The following is a 19176-nucleotide window of genomic DNA, read 5'->3' as shown; positions in this document are numbered from 1 at the left end:
TTGCACGACACAACAGATGACCACTGGGGCAACTGACAGGAACAGTTTACGGAAGTCGCTTGGGATTTTTTGTACATACATTTTCTTAAATTTACCTTCTAGAAGAACGCTAACCAAAGGAGTGCGGTCACTGTTCTTAGTCTGTTGAACAAGCAGCTCCCCATCATCCAATACCCTTGTTACTGGGTCACCCCACTTAATGATACCATTCATGATGTAGCTCGCATAGTCTTCCTGGTTGGTTCCAAATGCCTGTATTGAGAAGGAACATTTATTTTACCAAGAAATTTTGCATCATATCAGAAAAACATGGAACAATTAAACATCACCAAAATGAGCAGGACCAAGGCTCTGGAAGATGCTTTAGTGAGCGAGTCAGTACTGGAAGACCCATTGCTGACACACAACACTCCAGTTCAGAGGACTGAACACTGTTGGAGACCACACATATTTAGAAACATCTTTTCATATACACTCAAAACAAATTCTAATCAGTGCAAGTTGCCAACGACTTCTGAACCCACGCCATTTAAAGACAATTCTCAAAAATGAGGCTTAAACTTCCTACTACAGTCCATATTAAAGCTGTCATCCATTCACTGAAGTAGCCTAAAAGGGAGAATGTACACACGGCAAGGAGAAGAAATTCCGAGTTGCTCTCTTCATTTGTTGTATTCCTTTTCTGATTCTTGCACGTAACAAAGGCATAAAACAGAGCCTTGGCACTGCAGGCAGGAAGAGGCTCCCTACTTTCATTCCTACAACCCAGGACGCAGTACATCAGCCCATGGTGCACCACTGCACGTCTGATCCCAGAAGAAAGCTGCTGCCTCATGTCATTAACTGTACTGGGTGACTATTATAGGAGTTACCTAGTGCCTACTTACTGGTTTGATATCATTCTCCAAAGATGCAAAGAAGTCTCCTCTTGTCACACGCAAGCTCTCTGCCTTCTCCATATCCACTTCCACTTTGTTGCTGGCCTAATAAAGGCAATAAAAGACACTGAAGTACAGCAGTCCCGCACATGACCCCGTATCAACTTCCATCCACAGATCCAACCCTGTAGTTGGTCTGCGTTGAAAAGAAAAATGCTTAACAGGACATTTGTTGGACATACGCTGGATACCACTGGAGCAATCATCATCCTCACAGAGCCCCATCCATCTGCCCGCCCCACAAAGTCATCCAGCAGCAGGTGTCCCACTCCACTGGGCAGAAAGCTGAAGCGAAGAGTACGGCCATGACCCCACGTTTCAGAGAAGCTACCCCAGCTACGAAGAGCATGGACACCCTGCGCCTTGCTGCTGCCGCGCTACCTTGATTACATAAACCAAGTGTCAGTGAGGCTCAGACTGGTGCCGCTGTGGGACTGATCTCACCTAAGTTTAAATCTCTAAAACTTATTGGAGTTATGTAGGTTTCCTTCAGAGTAGGAAACTACTTTCTACAGCCTCTAAATGGAAAAAAGTTCTTCGTTATGCTTTCCAGGTGCTGGATGGGAAAGGAAAGAAGCCTCCTTCATTGTGTGACTTTTTTCAGAAAGACAAATCTCGTTTAACTGAGCTCTGAATCTACCCTCACCACCTTCGGCAACTAAGCCAAAAATAAGAATTACTCACACACCTCTATTTCAGGAGGTTTTGGGTTTCTATTCAAACCATGCACTTTCCTCTCTGTACAAGGAAGTCTTTAGGGGGATTGGTAAATATTAGATTTCTTTCTGCTTTGTCTTTATTTGCTTAAGTTCAACCAAAGCCATGAATCTTCCCAAGACAGCACTATCAGTATTACTTGGAATAAATAGGCTGCAGTTAGCCCAGCTCATACTGCAGGCCTTTCTAAATGAAAAGCATCACCTTTTTCCCTTCTGCCATCCCAAACCGTCCAGCAACATTTAAACGCTAATGACTGGAAGCAAATACAGAGCAGAGACAGCACTAGTGCAGTCTTCTCTTGTAAATCATTTCTCAGTCACAGCTAGCGGTACCGCTAGGAGGTGGCCCAAAGCTGCTCACTCCGGAGCCGGAAGGGGTTTTTAATTCTTGAAAACAACTTGAGAGTAGTCTTTAAAGCTGGGGACTGTATTCAGATGTCTGTAGACTTTAAAGACAGCTGTAGATGTATTACTGCGTATGACTGCTTCTCCACAATACTGAACGGCTCTATTTGCTAGGATTATTTGTAGATCTGCAACTATATTGATTGCCTTGGGCAGCAATCAGGAATTAAATGGATTTGAAACAACTTTTCCACTCAATGGCATACAAACACACTAATCCTATGGGTGCAGTCTGCTGAGGGTCCCGAGTGGAGTTAGAGACACCAGAAAAAGGATTAGTCACGAGGGGGCAGGAGTTGATCTGTGAAAAGCAATTCATCTAACTGTTAAGTGGTAAGGCAGAAACCTATTTTTGAGTAGCACAGAGATGAGGCAAAAGATTTTCATTCTGTTCCAAAGCAAGGCCTCAAAAGGCGTTTTTTATTTGCTGAATTTCCCCAACTATATCACAACAAATTTCTCCAGATTCCAAAACAAGCATAATTTTCATTGAAAGTTACCCAAGCCTTACAACTCCACCTGCTTCTACCTGAGGGTATAATGGCCCTGCATGATCTGACAGCTCAGGAGGTAAAAATTTAGGATTTCAGGGAGCTTCTTGGAAGGTGTAGCAACCTCAGTCACCTTTGCCTAAGACCAACGTGACAGATGAGCCAAATAACTTTGACACTCAGACATTCTCTTCTGACTAGGATGATCTACAAGAACAAGGAGTAATGCCCTTGAGCATGGGAAGGAAAAACTCGTAATTAAAAATAAGCAAATTCAGCCTCTCGAACTCAGACTGGCCAATAACACTGTGCCAAACAAGTAAGCATAACCAGCGGATGGCTGAAATGACAGCCCATTCTCACAAAAAACACCCACCAAGCAGAAACACAGGATGCCAAACAGATCAAACTAGTGGGTCTTTAGTACAGGTTCATCCCTCTTCTACTTTGCAGAGAGAAGTGACGGTACTTAAACACTATTAATATATTCTTGAAGTTGTTCGTACACTTAAAAACAGGGGATCGTCTTTCTTTCCTAGCCTTTAATGAGTTTTTCGTTTTAATTTTTAACACACATACTTTGAGAGATTATCAGAAGAGTTTAAATGACTCAGAAGAATAATGCCCCTCGATGTCCCAATTTATGCTCTTGCTTCTCATAGGTGCTTCTGAAAACTAGGTCAGGCCTATGAGGTGTATTTTAAATTTTGCAGTACTTGTAGAAGAGATTAAAATACCTTAGTGCATCATTTGGCTGAAGACATCTTCAGAATAAACAATAAGATTATCCAAAAGTACTACGTCAAAGTGTTTGAAAAGAAAAACAAAGCGTGTCTGCTTCACATTTGGAAGATACATACATATATTATTAAGATGTCAATCACATACCAACCTAAAAGACAGGACCGCTCTCTTACATTTATGCATTGCCATTTTCTCTTCTCCCACTCTGACATTTTGGCACAACAGCGAATATATCAAAACACTAATGGTCCCCAAACTCACCCAAAATTCAAGCATTGAAAAAGCATCAACTATAAACAAAATTAATTATTTAAGGAAAATGTGTTGCTTGTGAAGGGATGAAAATACCTCCAGAGGTGCTGATTTTTTCTTGTTTTTGAGACAGAACACAAGAAAAGGAGAACTGTTGATGTTTGTGGGTTTTTGCTATAGGAAACAATAACTTTTCAAGTATTATGGCTATACAAGAAAAATTAGCAGAAAGAGCCACTTTTCCTTCAGAAAGAGTGTTCCCAAGCGATATAAACATCTAAGCGACCGAATTATTGCTCTCACTTAAATGAAAGCATGATTTGCTTCCCTCATAATCAAGGCTGAATAAACTTTTTACTTAAATATATACCAGTGCTGTGGAATTAATGTCAAAGGCTTTTCTCTGCAGTAATTCACACCAGTTCTTGGCCACTAGAGCAAAGAGGCTGCATCTTTCAGCTTCCTTCTTCATGAACTAATCATCTCACATTTCAACACCATCAAATACTGTGTTTTGCATCTGGATGAATATAACCTGACATTTCATGGTCCTTAACTCCTTACTAGTTAAACGTACACTGACCTCCCACAATCAGCAAACACTGGGAAAGCAAGGCAACGTTCCTCTAGAAGGGAGGGAGGTGAGAATATTACAAGTCTCTGCACTCTGAGATGATCATCGAGGGAGTTCTTATTTGAAATTAAATACAACATACAAGGCCCCTTCTAAATTCAACCAAGACTTTAGCATCAGCGACATCTTGGAGGAAAAGATTCCTTCCACAGCTTAAATACTTCTTCACACAAAGCACATCATCTCTTTGCTTTGAGCGTGGCCCTGCTGGTATCGTTTGCTGTTCTCCGAGTTCTTACATTAGGAAAGAGTAAACACTTGTTCCTCACTCGCTGACTCCAACCCACTCATGATCTCACATACTTTTCATAACCCTTCACCATTTTTTCTGTCAGACTGAGAAATCCTAGTCCAACAATTCTTCCAGTGAAAACCCTCCTACACCTCTGACCTCCCCTACTGCCTTTCCATACCTAGTTCTACCATAACCTCTTCTAGGCAGGTGTCCCAGGACTGCACAGATCCAGGGATTTTATCCGTGACATAATCACAGCCTCACTTTTGGTCTGTATGCTTCTAGTAAATTCTAACGCTACATTTGCTTTTTCACTGATAAGGACTGAGCTAATATTTCAAGATCATTATAACTCCAAGAACTTGACCCCAAGTAATGGCCGGGTCAGTCCCTATCACTGCCCATACCATTTTGAATTTTCTCTCCCCAGCGTACACTTAAATTCACTGACTACATCTTCTGCCCTCGCATTATTTCAAATGCCTTCTGCAGTTTTGCATAGGTGGCCTTCATCTTTATGACCACAAAACAGCTACGAGCTTGTAACCTCGCTTTTCCCCCCTCTTCACAGGTCATTGATGAATACATTGAGCTGCACAGGCTCCAGCAGAGATCCCTCCCATATGACTGGCTGTTCTCCCTTCCACCTCTCATCTCCTGGGTCCAACCCATAAACTGAGCTCAAGACCTCCCTTTCAGTTTTTATCAAAATACATTGACAAACAATCACCCTCCATTCCCACTGAGCTATGCAAGAGCCTCTTGGAGGTCAGGAGATGAAAGAGGTCATTCAGAACCATGTATGTAAACACAGAGTGAAAAGGTGGTGTCCATATGTATTTAATCTCCTAAGGTATGCTGAGATGCTATTACCCATTTGGAAGTAAAGACGCAAGAAAAGACTCCAAGCAATTATATTTTCCCCTTTTTTGCCCCAGTGAGAGATGACAGGACTGACCTTAATGTGTCTGTTCATAGCAGTAGACTGGGCAGCTCGAACTAAACCTTCTAATTCAGCACCACTGAAGTTTTTAGTCTCAACTGCCAGTTCTGCAATGTCCACATCTTCAGCCAGCAGCTGGTGTTCCCGCATCCGTACCGTGTGGATATGAAGAATCTGAAATCGACCTTTCTCATCCGGCAAGCCTGAGATTTTAAACAGAGCACATGCCATTCAGTGCCTTGGTGCAGCAACTGCAGCAAAGCCTTTCCCTCTCCTCAGTGGTCCTACCTCCAAAGGCTCTCTCACCATTCGTTCCTACAAGTATAATATTTGATAATGGTTTTTGTTTGAGAACATTCAATTACACTAATTGCCCTCAGCAAACTGAATAGCCTCACCGCCAAACTAGAGAGAGTGTTAAATTTCTCTCCTCAGGGCTCCTGGTTGCTCTCAGGCTTCCACACCAGGAATTCACCTTACACAAAGGCAGTCTGGTCAGTCCCTCGGCATCCCTAAACCCAGCTGCCACCTTGTAATTATCATAGCATTATAGAATCATAGAATAGTTTGGGTTGGAAGGGAACTTTAAAGATCTAGTCCACCCACCTGTCACTAGATCGGGTTGCTCAAAGCCCCATCCGACCTGACTCTGGACACTTCCAACAATGGGAAGCCACAACTTCTCTGAGCAACCTGTTCCAGTGCCTCACCACCCTCATTGTACATTCTTTCCTTATATTCAGTATAAGCCTATCCTCTTTCTGTTTAAAACTGCTGCCCTTTGCTCTGTCACTACAGGCCCTGCTAAAAAAGTCTTTCTCCAGCTTTCTTATAACCCCCCTTCAAGCACGGAAATGCCGCAGTAAGGTCTCCCCAGAGCCTTCTCTTCTCCAGGCTCAACAACCCCAACTCCCTCAGCCTTTGTTCACAGGACAGGTGTTCCCAGCCTCAGACTATTTTCATGGCCTCCTCTGGACCCACTCCAGAGCATCTACATTTTCTTTAATCTTCCTTTTCTGACCAATGCACCTTTAGAAGCCCTTATTATTATTCTTCGCATCCCTCACCAAATTCAGCTCCAACCACGCCTTAGCTTTCCTGACCCCATCCCTACACATCCAGGCGGTGTCCCTGTATTCTTCCCAGGACACATGTCCATGGTTCCACTGCCTGTGCATTTCCTTCTTGCACCAGAAAGTCCTTACTGAGCCATGCTGGTCACCTGCCTTCCTTGCCCAACCTCTTACACATGGGAATCAAGAGCTCTCACGTGCTAAGAAAGATGTCCTTAATGAGCTGCCAGCTCTGTCCTGCTCCCCAAGGGCAGTTTCCCTGGGGGGTCCCACCTACTAATTATTTAATCAAGTAGAAGTCCACTTTCCTAAAATTCAGGGTCTTGACTTTACTCTTCACCTGGCCCGTACCATTCTCATACAATGTTCATTTTCTCTGAGGTAATAATTTCCCAGATGGCACCCTTCTAAAATGCATAATGGAAGATACAGAAAAGCCTTTTTGTAAAAGCATAACAAGTCAGTCTGACACAACATCATCTTGACAAAACCATGCTGTTCTCTAGCTCGCTTCCCAACCTACCTTCACAGCCTCTCCTACAAGGATCTGATCATTTGCACTGATTAGTATTTCTGCTGAGGGTATGAGAAAAGACATTTTAAAAGGTGCAAGGTCCCCAGCAGCATTCAGTCCTTATCATCTGATAATTTATTCTAGGGATGCCTTGCTCAGTCCCTGGAATTTACTTAATTACCTTTTGTCAACTAAAGATACAAGTACTACACCTACAATACAGTCAATCTCACCTGGGCTTACTGACAACCGTTGCTATTAGGCATTTGTTTTCAAGTATGAGATTGTTCAAAGGCAGCTGTTACTGTGGCTACACTTTGTCCCTAAAACAAACTTTCTTTATTGAGTCTTCCCTTCAATTCCTTGTAGCTGTGTTAGTTTGTAAACACTGTATCTGGCTACAGCTGTTGTCAGTGCTAATTATCTCCCATCACTATTCAACAGCCTGACATCTAATAATTCTCTATGTATCACTATACACTACTTTTCCCAATTTTCCTTTTTCGTGTATAGTGCCAGAAACAGGCCCAAGTCTCCAGAATTTCTAATGCATTTGTTAGGTGCAGGAGGGTCTCTTGAATCTCCAGCGTATTTGAAGCCACCCACGCTGCCCGTGCTCCACAGCTAGTGCGCTAGCTGAATCTCCAGGCCGCACCCCCACATGAGCTACGTACGCAGTAACGCCTGATACAAGCCGTTTCCTACAGCACTCAAGGACAGCATTAGCTCTGGAGCATCAGCTTCAGCTCACTGCCTGCATTACCTCTGTGGCTGCCTCACGAGGCATCAGCTTCGCTTCCTCACTCCTTCTTTTGCCTAAAATCTTTCCTTTTCAGCTATCACAAAAACTCTTTCCTGTTTCTGGCTCTTTCAACGAGCGACGCTAACCTTTAAGGATAAGGGAAAAAAAATCCCTAGAGCGACCTCTGAAGATTACACTGCTAGATCACATTTCAAGAGTTTCCCCACAGTTCAGACCAGAATAGGCAATTACAATTTTGCCTGCCACTCTAGTACGATATCCTATGATTTTTAGGGTTATATGGACATTTTAATCTGATTTTCCGCAACTGAAAGGAAACAGACCATATTAATACTCACGATCTTGCTTGTTCTTTTTTTGTGACTCAATACAGTTTGAGAATTTCTACCTTTACAGTTTCTGTCTTTCCGCCTAGCTCAGAGCACAGAAAATATTCTGTGACATTTGTGTGTCTGTGGAAGGTTAGGGGGAAATGTTTTATGAGCTCTTCCAAACTACAAATCTGAAACTGCATTTCCAATCTTTAAATTAAACACAGATCTGAACCATGTTTCTCACTGCAGGACAGGATCATCAAGCTTTTAATCAGTCCCAGGCTATTCTATCTTCAACCATTCTTCTGTGAACTGTCACCCTCCGAACAGAGCACCACAGCCTAGTCACCCTTTAGACTCCACCATGTTCTTTACTGATCCAACTTCTGATCTCAGATGCAAAGTCAGAGACTCATTTTCATGAATCTGAGAGGACCCGGCCTTAATTCCTCAACAAACCCTACATTATCAGATATTCCATTCTTTAATCTGCATTGGTGTCAGGCAGATGTGCACAATTACAAAAGTCCCTCTTAAGTTACCGACAGCATCCTTCCCAGCTGACTACGATACACAGCTAACAGAGCTCGTTGGCCCACTTTTAGTTCTGTTGATCGAAGTGATCCAGACCTGCTGATTTCAGAAACCAACAGCCAATGCTACTGAACATTTGCAGTTCCTGCAGTGAAAGCCACCATTATCACTTCATGCAATATAATGACCTGCACTTCCTCCAAGCCACGAACAGCTCATGCACTGTACCCGCCTGCCCTGCAAGTTCAACACTTCTGTAATTTCCAACTAGGAACGACCTGGTGCTGTTACTTGGCTCCTTTCGTTCATGCAAGAGATCCAGGGTCCTGCCTGCCCATACCCATCCGTTCTGCTGGACAGAAACTGGTATCAGGTCAATGGCTTATCAGTGAGTAAGTCTGAAATGGCATTTTAATTAGCCCATTAAATTTACATGTAATGTTATGGAGGGAGCTGCATGAAGTTTAGCACCTATGTCATCCTGGTTACTTGTTCACGCTATGATCTATTTTTGCTTTACTATTGTAAATACACGAGCTTATATATTGCAATACGCTAGCTTGCTTACCAATCTCCATTTTCACCTCCAGTCTCCCTGGTCTCAGCAGAGCCTCGTCAATCAGGTCGGGTCTGTTGGTCATTCCTAAATTCAAAGTTGAAAACAAAATAAGCATTATCTGAGCTTACTAAGTGGGTCTCCAACTCCTGAATACAACCCACAGAGCTAAGAAAATACCTCAAAGAGTCCCAAAAAACAGACAAAAGACACCCATCTCCAGAAGTATTGGAAAAGTCATGCCCTGAAGTACGGTCAGGGCAACAGGAATCAAACCTGCATCTGTGACTGTTTCTGCAGGGCTCCTGGCATCAGAACCACCAGACAACACTGGAGAAGCCCCACTGCTTCACATGCCAATACATCAATGTATATAATTCCTTGCAAGTTTTCTTAAACTATAAAACACTTGTTACCAAAAGCTAAAGGAGGAAATTGTTGAAAACAGCGATCTCTGCTGATTACAGCACCATCCCCCTTTAAGTCTGCTACTGATGCCTGTTAAACAGCAGTCATTCAGTTTGGATTAGTCCAGACCCCACACCACTAACGATAACTTGGTTGACCTACAGCAAGGAAAACATCAGCAGTTTTCAACCAGACCCCATAACAGAGAAGGTAAGCACATCATACCAATCACTAGGATGTTATTGAGCTGCTCTACTCCATCGATTTTAGACAGCAATTGGTTTACGACAGTATCGTGCACTCCAGTGCTACCCGCCATGCTTCCTCTCTGCTTGCAGATTGCATCAATCTCATCAAAAATGATGATATGCACACCGCTGTTTGCTCCAAGCTATTGGAGAGAAATACATGTCAGGAATGCCACATGTCACTGCTGAAAGCAAGCCAAACAAAACAGTAACTTCTCAACAAGCTCAGCCACAGAGATACAGAGCACTGATCCCTCCAAGTGTTTAGAGCATCACGTTATGTACATATCAGACACCTCTCCAGACCCCTTGCCATCCTCCAAAACGGGGTGGTTGGTGGCTTTCCTCAAGCATAGGACTTCACAGCTGACACTGGGAAGAGAAGCAGCACTTCAAGGAAGCGGACTAAACTGAGCAAGAAAAGGACAAGCCCAACGCGGGAACACACAGCTCAAACAAAGGGTCACAGTACTCAGCATCTGGGAAAGTCCTCTGAGAGGGAGACAGAGAACAAAGCACATCTGCGGAGGGATGCACCCAGAGTGGGAAATACCCCAGGTTGTACTAAAGTTAGTAAATACACAGCTTGCCAGAGTAGCTTTGTTCTTAATATTTTTAAGGAGTCCATTCGTTCGGTGCCAATCAGGAACAGAACTGCTGATTTCCAGGTTCGCTCAAAGGTGAAGCAGTTGCAGCTGGTAGGAGAACAGGATACTTTTTGTGACCGTATTATGAAGCTTCTTCCCTTCAAATTCCACCTCTAAAACATCTTTTGTGGACAGTGGAGACCATGTTAACACTGGGTGAATGTGCTGTCACTGGCAATCTGCCCCAGACACAAGTCACTACAATACCAACCTTTTCGAGACCTTTTTAATCTCGCAACTTGTCATCAGGACCATCCCCTCCAGCCAATATAAAGTCTATTTTAACAGGTGTGTTATTGCAAAGGAAAAGCAGCTCGCAGCTTTCAGTTATATTGCAACAACCAGAGAGAAGGAGATTGTTTACGTCGGTACGGGTTACCATGCAAAGCTGACTTATTGATTAATAAATCTTTTGCAGAAGAAAATTAAATTATTTCAAGCCACCAGCAAAGTCTGTGGTCTTGTTAGGTGTAAATAAAATTAAAAGGATACAATGTCCTTTTCTAACATCTTCTGCAATGACTTTCCTGTATTTAATTGTGACTTGCCTGAAATTGTATTTTCTTTACCATAAAATCTTACCAAGATTAAGTGATCCACAGCAGAGAATAATTAGCATACCACACATGAAGTTAGTATTTACACCTTCAAACCAAAGACTGGGCTTTTGATAGCCAGCCAAAGTTATAGATTTTGGAAAAAACGGATCTTTATCTCCACTTCCAGTTTCAAAGATCTATAGCCTCTAAGTTTCGAGACAGTATTCTCATCCATTCATTTGCTGCTGCGAAAAATTAATTATGTATTGATTATAACACTTCAAGGATTATAACATACTTATACTAATAAGCCTGTAACCCACAAACCTTACACCATGAAAGCTTATTTGAATTCATCCTATGTTTGTGACACCTGTATTTAGTAGCAAAAATACAAATAGATTAATCGCATCCCCCCAGAAAAAAGAGAAAAGAAAAGACAGCAACATTTTTGCAATCCTACTTTTAAGCACTTTCTGAGCGGGTGACGCACCACATAACACAAAGCATAGCAGGATGGGCCCTGCTGTATTACTTTAAAACAACTCTGCACGGATTTCAAACTGTCCGCCTTCAGCACAGCTAGCCAGGAGACCGGCTGCCTTTTCAGGTTCTAAGATTATTTTTTTTTCAACTGACATGGCGTGAATCTGTTGAGCACTAATATTCAGTGACTTGCAAGGAATAACTATAATCACAAGCTAAGCAGTGACTCAGTCTTTTAACGCAAGCAGCAATTTTCTGATTATAAACCTCCTTTCCGGTCATTCTTCAGGCACATTCATACCGACCATGCTATTTATCTATGTTTGCATTACCCTTCTTTGTTCTTCTTCTGCATCAGCAAACAGCTTGCGGATGTTGGCCTCAGATTCGCCCACATATTTATTGAGGATTTCTGGACCATTGACCACCTTTGGTTCTCTGGCATTCAGCATCTTGCCAATCTGTCTCGCCATAAGTGTTTTACCACAGCCTGGAGGTCCATACAAGAGAATGCCTTTCACATGCTTGCAGCCTAGAACAAGAGAGAGCAAGTTGAGAAAGCAGGCTTACGATGGAAACAGCAACGCTGTAAAGAGGGAACTGCTGCTTACTGTAGGGGTCCTTTCAGAGGGACCTGGCAGAGATGTGCATTAGCGTTAGCTCTGCTCGGTGCCTTGATCAGCAAAATTCAAACACAGAATTGCTGCACGAGCAATTTAGGACAATTTAGGACAAGCACGTGCTGCATCTGGGTCACTTCCCGCTTCTCCTAGAGGGACCCACAGCGCCTACAGAGGTAGCCTTCCTGCACACGGAAGTTTCAACCGAGTTTAATTTTCAGGTATGTAAGGAAGATGAAGCACTAGACCCTCAAAGTTACTCAGCTGACAGTGAGCTCCCAGCGTAGACATAGATCAAACACATTAATCTGATTCGTGAAAGAGAAAACAATGAATCATGTAATAATGCCTTACGTTTTACCCCTGTACTGGGCTTTCATGAGTGCAATGTAATACATCTAGTTCTGATTCCAGCTTTATAGGACAAGCACTGTGAAAACTGAAAAAGGCTTCTACGAACCACTAGAACCATCAGCCCAAAAAGCTTGACCTGTAACTAGAACGACCTGAAAAACTCTAATTTATGCAAATAAGAGGACTTTGATCACTGCGCATGAGCACTGGCATTTAAATTCTCCTAGGGAATCAGAGGGTACAATGGATGCAAACTAATGCTGGACACATCCCAGTCAGCAATGGGCTGGTTTCCTAAGTGTGCACACAACTACTGATAGAGGTTCCCAGCTGTGAACAAGAAAGGTTTCCCTGAAGGATTCGTGGAATTTTGGATATACAGCTTGTGAGCCCCTAACATATTTTATCAACTCTCTGAATATCCTTATGCCTGAATATTTCGTGCTCTGCCTTATACTATGCTAAGAGAGGCTGATATACCGGCACATCTCTACAACAAAGCTTGTTTTACTCATCTAATGGGACAAGAGCATTTAGCCAAGATCTAGTCAGGCAGGAAAAAGTAACTGCATCAAGACATTTTCCTGGGAGCGATCTGAAGGGCCTGGTGATGGAAAACCCCAAAATAGGAGAGCAGACATCATGTATCAGCACCAAATTTTAAACACTGAGCACCAGACTCAGGGAAAGCCTCAAAGAAGTAGAAAGCCACAGTTTCATAGCAGAGACATCTAACTACAAAAACAGCAAAGGAAAATATAAGTTACCTAGCGAAGAAAAGACCCAGAAGCTATATACTGCACGATTTAAAAGACATGTACAGGACAGATGCAGGAGCAGAGCGAGTTTGGATATTGTCTGGTCACAAAGTGGTGAGGAAATACAAGAAAGGAATACACAACTTATTTTGTCTAGCTCCTTGTATTTCCAGCGGAACTCCTTTTTCTGTTTTCCAGCTGATATTGAAGTGCAAAGAGTAAACACAAGACTGCAAGTAAACAAATCTATTTTCAACTTTTAGGACACAGCAGGTATTTCAGTAATTTTTTGCTTCCTACGCAATTTCAAGCACAATAAAAGGTATTATATTAGTTCCTCACTATATCTCTTCACTTTGCCCATGGAAAAGAAAGATGTGCAGAGAGCAAAACACTCAGCCTAAATAAACTCAAGATGTCCATCTCATGTTTTAGACCATCTTGGCCACACGCAGCACCAACAACAAGCCAACAGCCTCCTGCACCTACTGCCCTTCCTCTAGAGTAATACCTCATGTCACTGCCACCCTCATGACCAGACCGGTGAGGACATCCAAGAAAGAGACCTTGAAGAAGCCACTGCAACCATGGTAGCCTATGGGAGATCAGCACATTGAGAACCTGCCTCGACAACGGTCTTGACTTTGAACACAAACACACAAACGTTTAATTACAGAGGTAGGGAATTCAGTAGCACCTTCTCCTTTTCTCTCACTCCATCTGACTGCTGCACAAAATCCCTACATGTGTGCTCCAGACTAGTGAGAAACACAAGATATCACTATATTTGAAGATAAAACCCCCCTATGTTTTGCTTCAGAAAATCTATCTAAAACCTTAGAAATCTTGAAGTCTTAATTGTTTGAGGTAAAAACCAACATATTAGCGGAAGCTGTTCCACGCTGTAGGTGACATTCATAATGCGTTCATTTCCTATTACATTCTTGCAGCTTGACTGTAAGGATTGCAAACCATCCGACAAGAGCCCTGTGGTGTTTAAGATGCACATTAAAAGCAAAAACCAAGAGTAGCAAACTGATGGCACAGAGCTCAGACTGAAAGGACCCAAGTTCAGCTTCTACCATCACCAAAAGTTTAACGAGCTTGGGCACATCGAGTTATTTGTCACCCACGTGGAATGACTTCCCTCCTACTCTGCATCTTGTCTCAGCTACGTGGTAAGTTCAGCCCATACAACGGACTCCTCACAGCTGAGCAGCCCTCACAGCAACGTCCCGCCTTTAAAGAACAAGTACTTTTCTCCCTTATTAACTTACTGATACTCAACTGTGATTTCATTTCCTCCTGAATCTTACAGAGATAAACAATTCATTTCAATCTGAGTAACTGCTCAATACAAAATAATTTCTATTCTCCACATGCACGGCGCTCTCTCTCTTTCAGGTTCTTCATACACTGAAATGAAGCTTCAGGAGAACACTGCTACGAGGAGTGTCTGAGCCCTGAAGCACGGTAATGAAGCTGAAAGATTTTTCTGGGCTTCTCTGCAGATAAAAAATTTACTACAGAAATTGAGAACCTACTAAGAAGAATTCATTAGTCAACTTTCAGGCATCTATGAGTCAAAAATATAAACAACATATACTCTCAGCAAAGACAAATTTCACACAGGAATGAACGAGGCATTGATAAATTAAAAGCTATTCCTGTCAAGTCAATGTCACGAAAGGTATTGTTAATGTGTTTCGTGGAGGAACATGATCACCCATGTAGCCAAACAGCACAAAGCAGGATTTCGATGATGAGTGATGCTTTGAAGGGAAATCCCAAGCAAAGTGATGCTCAGACAGCTCCGCTGTGCTCAAGCAAGAGAGACTATCAAAAGGCTACCGGCAAGTCAGGGCACATGTACACAAACAGGCCTGGGAGCAGCCTGAAAGAGGCAGGAAAATTGCAGAGTATCATTTTTCTTTAGTATGCTTTCAAAAAAGAAACACGAAACAGTCTGGTCCTTTTTTTTTTCCCCTAGCTTTCCTGAAATTCAGAGCCTCTCTCCTAGAGACACGACCTAGTTATAGCCACTAGAAGCTTCTCTTCTACAGCCCAAAGAAGCTGAACTTCTTGAAAAGCCGTAATACTCCCCTCCTCTGCACGAGGTAACATAGCCTTAGCAAAGGGCTACGGCTGTAACACACGGCCCCTGGAGTCCCATCTCCCATAGTGGGAGTGTGCAGAAAGCAAAAGGCCAACTGGCGTGGTTACAGCTGGCTGGCTCTGGGAAAATGGCAGCCTTTGGACACATTTGCTAAGAACACCTCCTAGGATTTTCACCCTCTTCCTATTCAAACTTGCTTATCATGAGAAAGCACCAAATTTTACCTAATAAATTAAAAAAAAAACCCAGATGCTGTTGCAGGAAGAAAGCAAGCAGCCTGGTCAAAGGTAGGCCGCTGCTTCAGCCGCCTGCCGAAGCCCTTGGCTGCCAACAGCTACTCACCCTTCTAGAGCAAAAATACCAGCTCTGGCACACAGCAGGTTCCCAGAGACAACCTGACACCCAGCAAACCTCACCCAGGCAAGCTCAGCCAGTGTTAGGTAGTCCATGCTCAGTCTTTAGCCAGTAAGAACTCAGATGTGGGGGAACACACACCTGAGCATCAAGGACATTAGTGACCATCTGCTGCCAGGCTTGGCTGCCACTGAACGGGCAGTGCTGAGACCTGGGTCTTAGTCAGGTGGAAGAACGTTCCTGAAACCAAGGCAATTAGTTCCTCTTCAAATCAAATTGCCACAAGCTACTCCAAGAGCGATTCCCCTGCACAGCTACGTTCACCTGGCTAAAATTAAAGGTTTAAACACAAGCAGGACTTTATTAAAATAGACAGGTGATGACAAACTACAAATGTTACGTCTCGAATCACAGCAGGACGCTATGCACCACACAGGAATTTTGATTAAGTTTATCTCCCCTTTGCTGATTTCACCAATGCAGCCCAAATGTCAATACTATTATGAGAATCTTACAAACACAAATTATTAGCCGTGCAGACATCTCTAACTCTTTAAGCTTACTATTAGGACTCCAAATCAAAGGTCATTCCTGTAACGTGATACTTAATTATGCAATTTAATGACATACAGTTAGAGGCTGAATAGGTACGTTAACAGGGACGAAAATATACCAATATGGGAAACATTCTACACAAAATATCAAGGAAAATAATAAAAACAGGTAAGAATGGGAGAGCTCCTACTGCTACCAAGAGAAGTCAAACACTATTTTGAACCAGAATGTCACTTACTCAGAGACAAGATAGAGTTTATTTGTTCAACTCTCACTATGTACTTTTTTTGAAAGATCAGAGGACATGTTTTAGTATAATAGGGATTTTCTACTTGGGAGTGTAATTCCCCTTTTAATTAGAATCAAAGCATTCTGGTGTGATTGTATCATTCAGAGGCACCTATCAGGAATCTACATCGATAGTAAAGTACTGCCGAACACATCAGGGAGAGATGCTTATCTCTGCACATCAATCTCCAAGCAGGTTAGAGTAAGATCAGGGTTCCCAGACTCCACCTGCCACACAGACAAAATTTCCCCCAAAATATAGTTGGGTGGAATTTCCCCCTCCTCTCATCCTGTAAGCTCAGCATTATTCCAGGCTGCATCACTGCCTCCAGTTCATCTTCCTGCAGGATTTATGTGCTACCAACAAGTAGCAAGACTGAAGTAACTTGTTTCTGCTTTTAATTCAAAGTGGAGGCAGGCAAAGGGCTACACCTGAAACCAAAGGTTTTATTTGAAGTGGACTCTCAACAGCCAGTTTTCTTGACCTATCAAATCGTCTGCCTCTGTAAAGAGAAGCGAACCAAGTCAGTAAGTTCTTCCTAGATCTTTGAAAACAGCTTTCTCATCATATCTTGTCTGCCTGTGAGAAGTTCAGTGCATGCATAAGGAGGCAATAACTAGATTTACGGCAATGGCAGGACATTTATCAATTTCTGATGGAATGTGATAAAAATGAAAATAAATCAGCTTTAGAGAAGCTTCCAACGGAATGCCTTTGGCTACACAAAGAAAGTCATGACTCTCAGGAAAAGGGGGCTTGATAAGAATATATACAAAACAAACCAATCTTTAAAAGAAGTCATCACCGGGCGGGGGGAGGTAAACGCCTCTGTCTCCTAGTAGAGGAGCTACCAAAGTGTAGCTAATTTAAGACAAGGATCATGCAGAGCTGTCGGATGGACTGCTGAACGCAGCAGCTGATGTTTGCAGTCATATCCCACCTGGGTGTTAATAGCCATAAATCTCATCAGCATTTTCCACTTTTTGGAATAAAGCTGGATCATTTCTGTCGACTTAGAAAGCCAACATGAAGTCATCTGTAAATGCCTTATGGAACACTTACCGCAGAGCATTACAGAGTAAACAAGTATCAACTTAACAGGGTCACTGGGGTGTCTCAAGGCCTCTTTTTCAAGCTAGAGAAGAACTGTGGCTGCCAAGCGGTGGGGATGGTGCCTGCTAACTAACACCTCAACTGCAGCCATACGAGGTGAGAGAAAAAAGTCCTCTCGGTATCTGTTGATGGCTATGGCCACCAGTACAGAAATACAGGAAGTCCTTGCAGCACAAAAGCCCCTTCCCTTCCTTCCAAGCCTGCCATCTGTGACCTTCACTTCACATTTCCACTTTCCTGTGTTCTTCCCCGGCTGTGAAGAACTTCAAAGCCCTCTCTCTCATATCGCTCCCACTGGTCTCTCTCCAAAGCTGAAGACCTTCAAGCCAATTCCCTCTGTGTGCAGAAGCTTTTCTGACCCGACCATCCTGGTGCCCTCCTCCACAGTTTTTCCTGGCTTATGCATCCTTTCTGATACAAGGACCAAGGCGAAGACTACATCCAGCAATTCAATGTGTGAACAAATTGCAGGTTTACACAGTGGCATAATTATATTCTGGTTTGTGGTTTTTATTTAATTCTTCATATAAATTACCAAATTCAAGTAGGAATTGATTGACCCCTACTGCACCTTTGAGCAACTGTTTTCGTAGACCTACCACAGCCCCAGGATTTTGCTCAAGTGAAAAATCAGCACAGCGAGCATTTTACAAGCTGCGATCTTCGTGCACATCATTTTTCACTGATCAACAGGAGGCTTCATTCGTTGTTTTATCGCTGAGTCAACTCAGTCTTGGAAAGTCCTTCTGCAGAACCACAGAACAGCTGAGGCTGGAAGACCACCTTGCCCAACCCCGCTGGGCAAAGCAGGTTCACCTAACGCAGGCTGCCCAGCGCATCAGCCACTCCTCCCGGTTTTGCATCGTCTGCAGACTAAGGGCACGCTCCATCCCATCATCCAGGTCATTAACAAAGAGGTTAAACACCACTAGTGACTAGCCTCCATATGGGCTTTGTGCTGCTGATCACAGCTCTTTAAGCCCAGCAGCTGAGTCAGTTTTCAGACACAGAGCTGCCCGCTTACCTAGTCCATCTTCCATCAGTTTTTCTACAAGGCTGTTATGAGAGAAGTGTTGAGAGCCTTATTACATTTGAGATAAACATCCATAGCTCTCCCCCCACCCCACGAGCTAGCCATCTCCTCATAGAATGCTATCAGGTTGGTTAAACACAATTTCTACTTCATAAATCCATGCTGACCACTCCTGATCAACTTCTCGTCCTTCATTTGTCTGGAAATGGTCTCCTTAATTGCTGCATCACCTTCCCAGACACCGAGGGTGAGGTGGACAGGCCTGTGGTACCTGGCTTCTCCTGCTTGCCCTTCTTGGAGACAGGAGCAACACTTGCTTTCTTCCAGGCCTCAGAAACTTCTCCTGATTGCAGTAGTCTTTCAAACAGAATTGAGAGTGGCCTCGCAATGACACGGGCCTGCTTCCACAGCACTCATGGATGCACCCATCAGACCCCAGCTGCAATTCAGTCTTCATTTAGATTCATTTCAACAGCTTCCTTCCCCAGGTCATTCAAGAACACACTGAACAGCACAAAACTCTGTGACTCTCCTCTGCTAT

General features: G+C 43.2%; 1 protein-coding gene across 2 annotated transcripts in view; it reads right to left on the bottom strand.

The window, feature by feature from the left end:
* Positions 1-19176, bottom strand: part of NSF (N-ethylmaleimide sensitive factor, vesicle fusing ATPase) — an 82167-nt gene that overhangs the window by 22514 nt on the left and 40477 nt on the right. For both annotated transcript variants that reach the window (XM_064472952.1, XM_064472951.1), the window contains exons 9-14: positions 11776-11975; positions 9749-9914; positions 9128-9202; positions 5377-5564; positions 888-983; positions 96-252 (exon numbers count right to left, since the gene is read on the bottom strand). In XM_064472952.1, the coding sequence (XP_064329022.1) occupies positions 96-252; positions 888-983; positions 5377-5564; positions 9128-9202; positions 9749-9914; positions 11776-11975 (882 nt within the window). The remainder of the gene's footprint in view (positions 1-95; positions 253-887; positions 984-5376; positions 5565-9127; positions 9203-9748; positions 9915-11775; positions 11976-19176) is intronic.

The sequence above is a fragment of the Phalacrocorax carbo genome, chromosome 25 (assembly GCF_963921805.1).
Source record: "Phalacrocorax carbo chromosome 25, bPhaCar2.1, whole genome shotgun sequence".
Lineage (NCBI taxonomy): Eukaryota > Metazoa > Chordata > Aves > Suliformes > Phalacrocoracidae > Phalacrocorax > Phalacrocorax carbo.
Note: the sequence above shows the minus strand (reverse complement) of the source record. Positions and strands in the feature narration are given on the sequence as shown.